At 40.5% G+C, this 14933-nt stretch overlaps 1 protein-coding gene across 4 annotated transcripts; it reads right to left on the reverse strand.

Moving 5' to 3' along the window:
• Positions 1–645: 645 nt before the first annotated feature.
• Positions 646–7616, reverse strand: LOC112239547 (serine/threonine-protein kinase/endoribonuclease IRE1). Of its 4 annotated transcripts, none has more exons than XM_024407990.2 (8): positions 7515–7616; positions 7322–7374; positions 3509–5550; positions 3234–3397; positions 2029–2249; positions 1700–1829; positions 1335–1398; positions 646–1229 (listed from the first exon to the last, which is right to left on the reverse strand). In XM_024407990.2, the coding sequence occupies exons 3-8, from the start codon at positions 5514–5516 to the stop codon at positions 1222–1224; spliced, it is 2595 nt and encodes an 864-aa protein (XP_024263758.2). In that variant the 5' UTR covers positions 5517–5550; positions 7322–7374; positions 7515–7616; the 3' UTR covers positions 646–1221. The 4 variants fall into 4 exon arrangements, with proteins under 4 accessions (XP_024263758.2, XP_024263757.2, XP_024263760.2 ...); XM_024407989.2 differs by having other exon boundaries at positions 646–1194; positions 1298–1398; XM_024407992.2 differs by having other exon boundaries at positions 646–1194; positions 1298–1398; positions 5344–5550; positions 7515–7615.
• Positions 7617–14933: the final 7317 nt, after the last annotated feature.

Here is a 14933-nt window from a genome sequence, read left to right on the forward strand (position 1 = left end):
GAAGTTAAAGCTTGGTTGCAAATGGGTCTTCCAAATGGACAATGACCCCAAGCATACTTCTAAAGTTGTGGCAAAATTGCTTAAGAACAACAAAGTCAAGGTATTGGAGTGGCCATCACAAAGCCCTCAATCCTATAGAAGATTTGTGGGCAGAACTGAAAAAGCATGTGTTGGCAAGGAGGCCTACAAACCTGACTTAATTACACCAGCTCTGTCAGGAGGAATGGGCCAAAATTCACCCAACTTATTGTGGGATGCGTGTGGAAGGTTACCCGAAATCTTTGACCCAAGTTAATCAATTTAAAGTCAATGCTACCAAATACTAATTGAGTGTATGTAAACTTCTGACCCACTGGGAATGTGATGAAAGAAATTAAAGCTGAAATAAATCATTCTCTCTACTATTATTCTGACATTTCACATTCTTAAAATAAAGTGGTGATCGTAACTGACCTAAGACAGGGGATTTTTACGAGGATTCAATGTCAGGAATTGTGAAAAAAAGAAAACGGAGTTTAAATGTATGTTTGAGGTGTATGTAAACTTCCCACTTCAACAGTATATGTTCTATATCTTTGATGTTTTGGGGTTTCCATGAACTAAGCCGGTTGTTGTAGAGTGAAGAAAGAGGCATGCACTGTAGGCTATACTATTCAGATGTTACACTTTATTAATAGATTCATCTCGTTTCAATACTTTTCAACAGAGATGTTGTATGTATGTACAGTATGTGTCATTGCTATTATACATACAGTAAACAAACCATGAATAAACTGAGGCAAATTGAATAATATTACGAAGTATCGTTACATTTCATATTCTAATAAAAAATATTGTATATATTTCTTCTTATGAGATAAGTACTGTTATAATGATGTAAGAAAATGGCCAAAACACCAAGTAGGCAAACAGAGGCAGAGTGCTGCATAGCCTCTTGATTTCCTCTAAAGAACATTCATCTAACACTTACACTAGTGAGTCATTTAATGGCAACAGAAAAGTCAAGCCAAGATTTCAGAAGTTAGTCAGTGTTAATCTTCCAGATGTCAGAATCATTATCTTACATCTTCTCTGTGAAACCATTTCTTCAGACTACTTCTTGAATTCCACTCCTTTTTCTTCGCAAACTTGTAGACGCATCCAAAGAGATCAGGGAACATTGTCAATATGTCAACCGAATCTACATCCTCAATGCTTCAGAGAGAGAGAGAGACAAAATATTCAACCACCTTCAATGGGAAGAGAGTAAATAAAGTTAATGTACCTGTTTTTAGACAAAACTATTAATATGTCTTACTAGTGCTCATGAAGGTTGCGTATGAAGCGCAACAAACCCAATGTGTTGTCTGGGTAGGGCTTCTTTTTACCATCCAACTTCTTCATCAACTCAGGCGGTATCTGTGTACACAAATAAATAACAGTAAGTGTGACTACTACTAGACTAGACACTAGGATGAATGTACCTGTAAATTTATTTTTTATTTTACCTTTATATAACTAGGCAAGTCAGTTAAGAACAAATTCTTATTTTCAATGACAGCCTAGTGGGTTAACTGCCTGTTCAGGGGCAGAACAACAGATTTGTACCTTGTCAGCTCGGGGGTTTGAACTTGCAACCTTTCGGTTACTAGTCCAACACTCTAACCACTAGGCTACCCTGCCGCCCCATAAAAAATTGATAAAATGGCGTCTTGCTCACCTTGGACTTCCACTTTGTGAACGACCTCGCCTCAGCACACTGGTCCAAAGCATGAAGGAGTCCTGGGTCTGCTTTGCGACAGTTCTCTGCTTCCTTCTCGTTACCAATTTTTCGTAAGTACTCCACTCTCCTGAAAAACAACAGTGTACCTTTAAATGCATTCAACTGGGTCAGTGTCAAACGGTGATCACATTTGCATTGAGATAAATCGTTGTTAGAATCTGAACCCATTAGAAAAGGTAAATGCCCAGTGGAAATAGTGATGGCTGTAAGTAAATCACTGATCTTAACTAACCTTCTGATTGACAAGTGTTAGCACTGCTTCTCACCTCTCCTCTGGCCAGAAGTATGGGTGGGCCAGTGTGTCCTCCACTGTAGGTCTCTTCTCTGGGTCTTCATTGATCATCCACTCAATGAGGTCCTTGGCCACTTCATCCTCAACATGTTCCAGTGTGTACTTCCCTTGAAAAATGTTAACTTCACAATGGATGCCTTTGCCAAATGGATGATGTCCACCAGAGATGATGTAATACATTAACATCCCGGCCACCTGAAAAGTATATAATAATAATTTATAATGTATTACATTTCAATAGCGCTTTTCATAACAATATCAAAATGCTTCAATAGCAAATAACAAACAACCAATACATGATCATGAGTAGCCAAACTGTAGTAAGCTAGGTCAACCAATACATCATCATGAGTAGCCTAGCTACAGTTAGCTAGGTCAACCAATACATCATCAAGAGTAGCCTAGCTATAGTTAGCTAGGTCAACCCATACATCATCAAGAGTAGCCTAGCTATAGTTAGCTAGGTCAACCAATACATCATCAAGAGTAGCCTAGCTATAGTCAGCTAGATCAACCAATACATCATCAAGAGTAGCCTAGCTATAGTCAGTTAGGTCAACCAATTCATCATCATGAGTAGCCTAGCTATAGTCAGCTAGGTCAACCAATACATCATCAAGAGTAGTCTAGCTATAGTCAGCAAGGTCAACCAATACATCATCAAGAGTAGCCTAGCTATAGTCAGCAAGGTCAACCAATACATCATCAAGAGTAGCCTAGCTATAGTCAGCTAGGTCAACCAATACATCATCAAGAGTAGTCTAGCTATAGTCAGCAAGGTCAACCAATACATCATCAAGAGTAGCCTAGCAGGTCAGCTAGCTATAGTCTAGGTCAACCAATACATCATCAAGAGTAGTCTAGCTATAGTCAGCAAGGTCACATCATCAGATAGGTCCTAGGTCAACCAATCATTTGAGCGCATGCATCATCTCAAAGTCTAGATAGTCAGCAAGGACCAATAGTTCTTTGGCATGATCCTCCAAAGATAGAATGGCTTGATCAGAAGGTGGTGGTCAGGGAGATGGTTGATGAAGTGTCTGGTGTCGATCTTGTAGAGGGCTACTCTGGGAACCACTGGACTTCTCCTTCACAACATAGTTTAGTATGCATTCTATCAATTTGGCAAATAGATCTGGTAATCAAAGTATAGTGACTTATTTAAAGTTTAAAACTAACCTGAATATCGGTGCTCCTCTTATATCCGATCCCACTGTCTTCATCTAAAGTTTCTCTGGCCTTCCAACATTTTGTTCCTGCACTGATTGTATGTAGAGTTGTTTGTCCCATGTTCAATTGTCGACTTATACCGAAATCGGCTAATCTCGCTCTGCCTGTAACATCTGAAGAGAAGATCATATAAAGTGTAGCATTGAAATGTAGGTAAATAAAACATCAAAATAATATTTCTTTAGCTCACATTTTTGTTGAATTACTACATGGTCTGGTCTTACCTATTAAAACATTCTGGGGTTTGATATCCCGGTGCAGAATTTTTGTGTTTAGACTATGCAGAACGCTTAGACTGCAGAGCACCTCGTGCACTATTTTCTTCAGGACAGGGGTTTTGTCCTCTGGTAGGTGGTCTTTGATGTATTCATCAAGGGTGTATTCACAGAGCTGAAGAACAAGGTAGCCGAAGTGCTCGTCCTCTGCAAAGTCCACATATCTCACAATGCAGGGACTATCCAGCTGAGGTAGTCTTAAAAAACCCTCTTCTCTCTTCAGATCTTGATAGTTTGACTTGAGCATTCTCTTCACGGCTACCTCAGTACCATCATCCTTCAAGCCCAGAAAGACTTCAGTTCCATCACTTCCTTTGGCTATTTGGAAATTCGGATGGACGACAAGGTTGAGATTTCCCAATCTGGAAACCTTGCCTGCATCTATGTTGCTGAGTTCTTCCAACTGAGGCCTCCACCGCTCACTAACTTTGTGCCATTTCCGGGGTTTCAATTCGTCGGTGGTGGAGGGAAATGGTTTAACACTGGAATGTTCACCATGTACACCAGATTCTTCAACTGGAATTGATGAAGCATCAAGATCTGGCTTCTCAGTCGTGTCAGGTGTACTTTTCTCTACCGACAACTCTTCCTGAATTGTTTTCTTCTTTTTCTTCTTCTTCTTCTTCTTCTTCTTTGACAGATTCATTCCCTGCAATTGTTCAGTTATATCCGTTGGTGGGACTGGACTTCGTAGGGACATATCTAATTTCCTTAGCTTTTCTTTCAGATCTTCATCCATCTCCATTTCGGCAGTAACAAGTATTTTCTCCGGCACAGAGGTTATCCCTCGCGATGTGATAATCGCAGGTACACAATCAAAGGTGTACAGATCTGCAAGCAGACCAAAAGTTAAAACAGCTAAGTTTGAGGTCTGAGGATTGGCGAGATATGCTTGATCAGTGAATGAGATGATCCTCTTGCATAACTCCTCAACAAAAGGGAGGGTCCAGCCATGTTTGTGATTTGGAGCTTTCTGAGTAATCACATACAGTAGTCTGACAACTGAAATGTTGCGATTTAGTCCTTGAGGGGTACTTTTGGATTCATGTGTGAGGTATTTCAGAAGAGTGGGTATTACTACCAGTGACAGTCCAAGAGATATTTCTTTCATAATGTTAAAAACAGCTGTCAAGCAATTCACTACCATATCTTGTAAATGTTTGGGAATTTTAGGCAAACGATTGGTTGCCTCCTCAATGTAGAGATCAATTTTCTGAGATTCTCTCAGCCACTTTATGGATGCTTGACGATACTGATCCGCATTTTGGCCAATGGCGTTAAAAGACATGTCATATAGTGTGAGATGATTCACAGGGTTCACCACCAGCATGTGTTTGCCAAATTCATTGAAAACATCCTCCACTGATTTGAGTCCTACTGCACAAGAAAAATCATAAAAAATCTTCAATTTGACAAAATTCTCACTCTCTGAAGAGAATTTCTGAATCATGCTTGCTATCTTTTGGTCAGTAGCGGGATATGCTTTGAGATTTCTTTCAGCAAATGCTCCAGACATCATCAACTCTTTCACAATGTCTTCTCTGTCATTGTTAGCCGCCAATTGAAGTGGAGTTAACATCTGGATTGGTGCCCCTTCTGGATCTGCTTTTGCTGCGATTAATCTACTCACTAAACTGACAGGAGCTTTTGACATTGCGGCATAATGCAAAGGAACCAAACCATTTGTTGATTGGATGTTGGGGTCAGCACCTTCTTTCAGAAGAAATGTACAAATATTGTCATTTGTAAATGCAACAGCAGCAATTAAAGGGGTAACATCATACTTCAACTCAGCACAAGGGTACAGTCCATTCAAGTCCTTGCCGCCTCTGATCAATTTCTTCAGCTTCTTCAACTTCCTGTCAATAATGCACTTTATAATGGGATCTGTTTGCCTTTGCACCCCATGCACTGTCTGTACAAATTGGACCTGGATTTGACCTGGGACGATATTCATTCTTCAAACATCTGCTTCTACAGGTACAGTAGATCTGTGGGATGACATCTCTATTATTACCTCTGTTAAAAGGTTAAGTCAGGTACAGTCATAGAATTAAGCAATAAGGCACAAGAGGCTGTGATTTTGTAAATAATTTAGTAAGTTGACAAATATAGACTGTATACATTATGTCTGGTAAAATCGCATGGGAATCATTTTATTTAATTACATGCTTACTTAATACACTTGTTAATCAGGTGTGAAGTCGCAGCAGGAATGAAAATCAAGTATGACTGAGAACAAACTAATGAGCAGCAAATTAACAGTATTTTGTTTATTGTTTTAGTAAAAAAAAAAGCAGAATGTTTGTTATAAACTATTTTAAAGGCAGACTCTACCACACACACAAAACCTATTAGTGAAGATGCTGGAGGCAAAATGTTAAACTTGAAAATCAGGAAAAAAATCTCTGCACACCACCAGCCAGATCAAAATGTATTGCTTATGTAACGGATGTGAAATGGCTAGCTAGTTAGCGGTGGTGCGCGCTAATAGCGTTTCAACATGGTGACGTCACTTGCTCTGAGACCTTGTAGTGGTTCCCCTTGCTCTGCAAGGGCCGTGGCTTTTGTGGAGCGATGGGTAACGATGCTTCGTGGGTGTCAGTTGCTGATGTGTGCAGAGGGTCCATGGTTCGCGCCCGGGTATGGGCGAGGGGACGGACTAAAGTTATACTGTTACATTGATGCTGTTGACCCAGATCACTGGTTGCTGCGGAAAAGGAGGAGGTCAAAAGGGGGGTGAGTGTAACGGATGTGAAACGGCTAGCTTAGTTAGCGGTGGTGCGCGCTAAATATCGTTTCAATCGGTGACGCCACTTGCTCTGAGACCTTGAAGTAGTGGTTCCCCTTGCTCTGCAAGGGCCGTGGCTTTTGTGGAGCGATGGGAAATGATGCTTCGTGGGTGTCAGTTGTTGATGTGTGCAGAGGGTCCCTGGTTCGAGCCCGGGTATGGGCGAGGGGACGGACTAAAGTTATACTGTTACACTTAGCTACTATTACAATGTTAAAAAGTGAGGGGAGACTTTCCCTGTTAAACTATTTAAAAGGCTTTCCAATGTCTACGTGTTGTGGCTTGTTTTGCCAGTCCTTCTAGGTGCTGAAGTAGGCCACTCCTTATGACGGCAGGGTAGCCTAGTGGTTAGAGCGTTGGACTAGTAACCGGAAGGTTGCAAGTTCAAAACCCCCGAGCTGACAAGGTACAAATCTGTCGTTCTGCCCCTGAACAGGCAGTTAACCCACTGTTCCTAGGCTGTCATTGAAAATAAGAATTTGTTCTTAACTGACTTGCCCAGGTAAACAAAATAAATAAATAAAATGACTGAAATACCATTGCTCATTTAAACAAGACATTAAAATAAAAGCACATTACATACAAACTAGATGTGGTGACATTAACTTTCAATTATAAATTGTGCATGTCCGTATAAGTAATTTGAGATTATTGTTTGATTTAGCCTCTCACTATGCAGGTGAAATTGTTCAATCTTATTCTTAAAATAAATTCTAGACACTCCTGACACAATATCAGGAGAGGTTTTTGACATAACGTACAATACACAACATCCTAAAATATTTGATTTGTTCTAGGTTGCAATATCGTTTGATAATAATGTGTTTTATGGCAATTACGCTCTCTATACTGTGACTTTGATGAGCAATACTTACCTTCTAATGAAATGACAGAATCATCGAACAAGAAGAGGAATATGATATCATATTCAGCGTTAGAAATGTAAATGATAGTTAAGAAAGATTACTTACATTTCCTTATCGTGATATTGGCACCAGCTTGCTTGTGGAAGTGTCCACTGAAGCTAAAAAACAACCAGCTGATTAGGTGACTGTGTTGAAGTAAATTAAACTCTGACGGCTATTTAGACTATGATAGTCTAACGTGAAGAGTATGATCTTCTAATGAGCATTATTAATGTAAATGATAGCTAAGATTACTTACATTTTGTCATCGTGATATCGGCACCAGCTTGCTTGAGGAAGTGTCCACAGACTATTGAAACACTCAACCACACCTCTTTATCAGGTGAATGTGTTTCAGGAAAATGAAACTGAAACTGATGGCCTTTTAAGTAGAATAGTAATATTCCTGCCTGGTTCCTTCTTTCTCACAAATATTTCACCTACTATGATTTTCATAGTTAAATTAAATACTCTTCATCAGTTCTGTAAATATTTATCTCATAATATGATAAATGTGCATCTAATTTTTTAGATACTGTAGAAAGCAAAGTTTCTGAACCTATGCTAGGAACAGTGCTTAATTTGAGCCGGATCCTGACGGAACAGGATCTGTTCCGTCAGGACCTCTCAGATTTGACTTTGTTTGTTCCGGCCCTGACCCGCTAACTCTCGTGGCATGATTTCACTGTTCACTGTTCGCACTATAGGCATTCTAATAAAAGCAAATCAGCATTAAATCAAGTTGCCTCCTGGTTATTTCTCCTGACCCCCAGAAAGGCCATCATGTAAAAGATGATCCTTCTACAGAACCTTCAGAAAGTATTCAGACCCCTCAACTTTTCCCCCATTTTGTTATATTACAGCCTTATTCTAAAATTGATTAAATAGTTTTTTCCCCGCTCATCAATCTACACACAATACCCCATAATGACAAAGCAAAAACAGTGGTTTTACATTTTTTGCTCATTTATAAAAAATGTCAAACTTAAATATCACATTTACTTCTTAGGGAGGATGTTCCTCCGGTGGGATCAAATCAGCGGATAATCAGCGGATATTTTAGAGCGCCACTGATTGTTTTCGCTAAAACTCAAACTTTCATTAAAACACAAATGCAAGGTAGTGAATTAAAGCTACACTCGTTGTGAATCTAGCCACCGAGTCAGATTTGTAAAATGCTTTTCGGCGAAAGCATGAGAAGCGAATATGTGATAGCATGCACCCCCCCGAATACCAGACCGTCAACAAAACAACAGATTTAGCGGTAGCCGGCGCTACCCAAAACGCAGAAATAAAATATAAAACATTCATTACCTTTGACGAGCTTCTTTCTTGGCACTCCTATATGTCACATAAACATCACAATTGGGTCTTTTTCCCGATTAAATCCGTCATTGTATACCCAAAATGTGATTTGCTGACGACCGGTCTGATCCAGAAAAATGCCCCTTTACATGACGCAACGTCACTTTTTAAAATTACAAAAGTTACCTATAAACTTTTACAAATCACTTCAAATTGCTTTTCTAAACCAACTTTAGGTATTAATAAACGTTAATAGTCTATTAGATTGATCACGGGGCGATCTGTATTCGATAGCAGCAAGTCTTGAAATCGTCGTCCATGTTTTCACTTTCAAAACATCCTGTGGAGTGAGCCCAAAGAAAGGAAACGCGTCACGTTTCCAAACCAAGGATAAACTAGGCCCAAAATGACAGCATTGGCGACATCGTGTGGAAGCTGTAGGCGTTTACAGGGGCTTGATAAGTATTTTCCTTCGCCTTAGGCAATGCAATGACTGGCGGATGGATAATTTTTTTTTTTTTTTAGTGACCAGTTTTTCGAAGGATTTTGACTCCTAAACACGTTCTGTAATAGCCACAGACACGATTTAACCAGTTTTAGAGACTTCAGAGTGTTTTCTATACACACACACTAATCATATGCATATACTATATTCCTGGCATGAGTAGCAGGGCGCTGAAATGTTGCGCGATTTTTAACAAAAAGCTGCGGAAATTCGCAGCCTCCCTAACAGGTTTTAAGTATTCAGATCCTGTACTCAGTACTTTGTTGAAGCACCTTTAGCAGCGATTTCAGCCTTGAGTCTTCTTGGGTATGACGCTACAAGCTTGGCACACCTGTATTTAGGGAGTTTCTCCCATTCTTCTCTGCAGACCCTCTCAAGCTCTGTCAGGTTGGATGGGGAGCATTGCTGCACAGCTATTTTCAGGTCCCTCCAGAGATGTTAGATCAGTTTCAAGTCCGGGCTCTGGCTGGGCCAATCAAGGTCATTCAGAGACTTGTCCCGAAGCCACTCCTGCGTTGTCTTGGCTGTGTGCTTAGGGTTGTTGTCTTGTTAGAAGGTGAACCTTCGCCCCAGTCTAAGGTCCCGAGAGCTCTGGAGCAGGTTTTCATCAAGGATCTCTCTGTACTTTGCTCCATTCATCTTTGCCAGGACCCTGACTAGTCTCCCAGTCCCTGCCTCTGAAAAACATCCCCACAGCATGATACTGCCACCACCATGCTTCACCGTAGGGATGGTGCCATGTTTCCTCCAGACGTGACGCTTGGCATTCAGGTCAAAGAGTTCAATCTTGGTTTCATCAGACCAGAGAATCTTGTTTCTCATAGTCTGAGAGTCTTTATGCATTTTACGGAGGAGTGGCTTCCATCTGGCCTGATTGGTAGAATGCTGCAGAGATGGTAGTCCTTCTGGAAGGTTCTTCTACCACCACAGTAGAACTCTAGAGCTCTGTCAGAGTGACCATCAGGGACTTGTTCACCTCCCTGATCAAGGTCCTTCTCCCCCTATTGCTCAGTTTGGCCGGGCTGCCAGCTCTAGGAAGAGTTTTCTTCCATTTAAGAATGATGGTGGCCACTGTGTTCTTGGGGACCTTCAATGCTGCATACATTTTTTTGGTACCCTTCCCCAGATCTGTGCCTCTACACAATCCTGTCTCAGGGCTCTAAGGACAATTCCTTCAACCTCATGGCTTGGTTTTTGCTCTGAAATGCACTGTCAACTGTGGGGCCTTATATAGACAGGTGTGTGCCTTTCCAAATCATGTCCAATCAATTGAATTTCCCACCTCGACAACATCCGCTGAAATGGCAGAGCACGAATTTCAAAAATATTTTTTCAGTAATGTTGTGCCTCGAAAACATCCGGCGAATTTGCAGAGAGCCACATCAATTTACAGAAATACTCATCATAAACTTTGATAAAAGATACAAGTGTTATACATAGAATTAAAGATATACTTCTCCTTAATGCAACCGCTGTGTCAGATTTCAAAAACACTTTACGGAAATAGCACACCATGCAATAATCTGAGACAGCGCTCAGCCACAAAAACAAGCCATACAGATACCCGCCATGTTGTGGAGTCAGTAAAAGTCAGAAATAGCGTTAAAAATATTAACTTAACTGTGATGATCTTCATCAGAATGCACTCCCAGGAATCCCAGTTCCACAATAAATGTTCAATAAAGTCCATAATTTATGTCCAAATACCTCCTTTTTGTTTGCACGTTTAGTCCAGTAAACCAAAATGTAAAGCGCAGGCACTAGGTCCAGACAAAAAGTCAAAAAGTTCCATTACAGTTCGTAGAAACATGTCAAACGATGTATATAATCAATCTTTAGGATGTTTTTATCATAAATCTCCAATAATATTCCAACCGGACAATTCCTTTGTCTTTAGAAATTAAAAGGAACGGCCGCACGCGTGACTACACTAATGGCTTTTTGCTAGACCCCTGGTTCAAACAGCTGTTATTCGCTCCCCCTTCATAGTAGGAGCCTGAAACAAGGTTCTAAAGACTGTTGACGTCTAGTGGAAGCCTTAGGAAGTGCAATATGACCCCATAGACACTGTATATTGGATTGGCAATCACTTGAAAAACTACAAACCTCAGATTTCCCACTTCCTGGTTGGATTTTTCTCAGGTTTTTGCCTGCCAAATGAGTTCTGTTTTACTCACATTAGAATATACAGCAGTAAGTAGGGGAGTTTATAGCCATTAGAATATACAGCATTAGGAAGGGGAGTTTATAGTCATTAGAATATACAGCAGTAGGTAGGGGAGTTTATAATAAAAAAACAGTATGTAAAGGATTCCTCACATTTTTGAGGCTTGGAACCCTATAAACAACAGGTTTGCTTGTCTAGCCTATCAGTTACATTGTCTCTCTATGACCAGGCCCAGAACAAACAGTGAGATAGAGGGGTGTCACTGGAACAGTTAAGTGTTTGCTTGTCTTTCCGCCCCACTGGTGAGGTAAAAGTCCCCGTAAACATTTTTTCAGCTGCTCACTTGAATTCTGCCCATTTGTACACTTTACAGAATTGCATTGAGACTCAAATCTTTCACTTAAAATGTAGTCCAAACAAAACCCATTGATTTCAAATTGTAACAAACCATACAACTCTATGCACAAGTACTACATTTAATAATTTACACTGAACATTTTTTACAAAAACACATTTACTGGAAGAACTGTGCAGATGCAAAGTTCAAAAACTCTCTTAAATATCTGCTCAGAATGAATGTTCAACGATGTCTGCAGAAAGAATGGAGTGTCAGCTATGACATCACACAGGGACACAAATCTCTTTTGGTTATTGAACTACAGTAAGTGAAGTGGATTTACACCCGGTAACAGAACTGCATTAAGGGAAATTCATGTTGGGGTCTCTGATCTGTAGAGTACAGTACAGTAGAGTACAGTAGAGCAGACTACAGTAAGTGAAGTGGATTTACACCCGGTAACAGAACTGCATTAAGGGAAATTCATGTTGGGGTCTCTGATCTGTACTAGACGGAAAAGCAGAGTTATGAATATCATTTTCTTCATGGTGATATATATCCTGAATTGGTACACAAAGGTAGAAATATGCAAACAATTTGTGGGTATTTTTCTACACATTATCTATTATTTTAATGAGCTCTGCCCCCAAACAAGACTACATTTGGTTGGTCGGATCAGACCAAATCTGAACCAATCATAGAAGTCTGTTTCACATGTTTGGACATCAAAGTACAGCACAGAAAAACTCAGTAGAGTACAGTAGAGCAGAGTACAGTAGAGCAGAGTACAGTACAGTACAGTACAGTACAGAACAGAACAGTAGAGTACAGTAGAGCAGAGTACAGTACAGTACAGTACAGTACAGTACAGTACAGTACAGTACAGAACAGAACAGTAGAGTACAGTAGAGCAGAGTACAGTAGAGCAGAGTACAGTACAGTACAGTACAGAACAGTACAGTACAGAACAGAACAGTAGAGTACAGTACAGTACAGTACAGTACAGTACAGAACAGAACAGTAGAGTACAGTAGAGCAGAGTACAGTAGAGCAGAGTACAGTACAGTACAGTACAGAACAGTACAGAACAGAACAGTAGAGTACAGTAGAGCAGAGTACAGTACAGTACAGAACAGTACAGAACAGAACAGTAGAGTACAGTAGAGCAGAGTACAGTAGAGCAGAGTACAGTAGAGTACAGAACAGTACAGAACAGAACAGTAGAGTACAGTAGAGCAGAGTACAGTACAGTACAGAACAGTACAGAACAGAACAGTAGAGTACAGTAGAGCAGAGTACAGTACAGTAGAGTAGAGTACAGTAGAGTACAGTACAGTACAGAACAGTACAGTACAGAACAGTACAGTACAGAACAGTACAGTACAGAACAGAACAGTAGAGTACAGTAGAGCAGAGTACAGTACAGTAGAGTACAGTAGAGTACAGAACAGTACAGTACAGAACAGTACAGTACAGAACAGAACAGTAGAGCAGAGTACAGTAGAGCAGAGTACAGTAGAGTACAGTAGAGCAGAGTACAGTAGAGTACAGTAGAGCAGAGTACAGTAGAGCAGAGTACAGTAGAGTACAGTAGAGTACAGAACAGTACAGTACAGAACAGAACAGTAGAGCAGAGTACAGCAGAGCTCAGTAGAGTACAGTAGAGCAGAGCTCAGTAGAGTACAGTAGAGCAGAGTACAGTAGAGTACAGTAGAGTACAGTAGCGTACAGTAGCGTACAGTACAGTAGAGTACAGTAGAGTACAGAACAGTACAGTACAGAACAGAACAGTAGAGTACAGTAGAGCAGAGTACAGTACAGTACAGTACAGTAGAGTACAGTAGAGTACAGAACAGTACAGAACAGAACAGTAGAGTACAGTAGAGCAGAGTACAGTACAGTAGAGTACAGAACAGTACAGAACAGAACAGTAGAGTACAGTAGAGCAGAGTACAGTACAGTAGAGTACAGTAGAGTACAGTACAGTACAGAACAGTACAGTACAGAACAGTACAGTACAGAACAGAACAGTAGAGTACAGTAGAGCAGAGTACAGTACAGTAGATTACAGTAGAGTACAGTAGAGTACAGAACAGAACAGAAGAGCAGAGTACAGTAGAGCAGAGTACAGTAGAGTACAGTAGAGTACAGAACAGTACAGTACAGAACAGAACAGTAGAGTACAGTAGAGCAGAGTACAGTACAGTAGATTACAGTAGAGTACAGTAGAGTACAGAACAGAACAGAAGAGCAGAGTACAGTAGAGCAGAGTACAGTACAGTAGAGTACAGTAGAGTACAGAACAGTACAGAACAGAACAGTAGAGTACAGAACAGAACAGTAGAGTACAGTACAGTAGAGCAGAGTACAGTAGAGCAGAGTACAGTAGAGCAGAGTACAGTAGAGCAGAGTACAGTAGAGCAGAGTACAGTAGAGTAGAGTAGAGTAGAGTAGAGTAGAGTAGAGTACAGTACAGTACAGTACAGAACAGAACAGTAGAGTACAGTAGAGCAGAGTACAGTAGAGCAGAGTACAGTAGAGCAGAGTACAGTAGAGTAGAGTAGAGTAGAGTACAGTACAGTACAGTAGAGCAGAGTACAGTAGAGTACAGAACACTACAGCACAGAACAGAAAAGCTCAGTAGAGTACAGTAGAGCAGAGTACAGTAGAGTACAGAACAGTCCAGAACAGTAGTGCTCAGTAGAGTACAGTAGAGCAGAGTACAGTAGAGTACAGAACACTACAGTACAGAACAGTAGAGCTCAGTAGAGTACAGTAGAGCAGAGTACAGTAGAGTACAGAACACTACAGAACAGTAGAGCTCAGTAGAGTACAGTAGAGTACAGAACCGGACACTACAGTACAGAGCAGAACAGTAGAGTAGAATACAGAACAGCAGAGTACAGAACAGTACAGTATAGCACAGTAGAGTTCAGTACATTAGAATAGAGTTCAGTACAGTAGAGCAGAGTACAGTAGAGTAAAGAAGACTACAGCACAGCACAGAACAGAACAGTAGAGCTCTGTACAGTACATTAGAGTACAGAACCGGACACTACAGAACAGTACAGTACAGTACAGTACAACACAACACAGTAGAGTTCAGTACATTAGAATAGGGTTCAGTACAGTTGATTATACAATGGGTGGGTCTAATCCTGAATGTGCATTCCAGCCGGTGTCTATTCCAGTAACTACCACCAGCTGAATCTATGACGTTAAAATGCCTATTTACTCTGTTCCATCTGACTGGACAATCCACTGTCTCATCTGCCCAGACAGGGAAGTTATAAACTTGATCACCACTATAAAAAGCATCTAGACATTATCTCACGTATATTTTGTTTTCAACAGCGGAGATTTG

Source organism: Oncorhynchus tshawytscha, unplaced genomic scaffold, assembly GCF_018296145.1.
Source record: "Oncorhynchus tshawytscha isolate Ot180627B unplaced genomic scaffold, Otsh_v2.0 Un_contig_9583_pilon_pilon, whole genome shotgun sequence".
NCBI classification, from domain to species: Eukaryota; Metazoa; Chordata; class Actinopteri; order Salmoniformes; family Salmonidae; genus Oncorhynchus; species Oncorhynchus tshawytscha.

What these genes read in the sequence shown, in the direction of transcription:
- LOC112239547 (XM_024407989.2), bottom strand. Translation starts at nt 5,516, where the DNA reads ATGAATATCGTCCCAGGTCAAATCCAGGTCCAATTTGTACAGACAGTG. An exon ending in ACCCCAGAATGTTTTAATAG is followed by an intron (nt 3,398 to 3,508) that starts GTAAGACCAGAC and finishes TCTTCTCTTCAG; the next exon opens with ATGTTACAGGCAGAGCGAGA. An exon ending in CGCAACCTTCATGAGCACTA is followed by an intron (nt 1,195 to 1,297) that starts GTAAGACATATT and finishes CTCTCTCTGAAG; the next exon opens with CATTGAGGATGTAGATTCGG.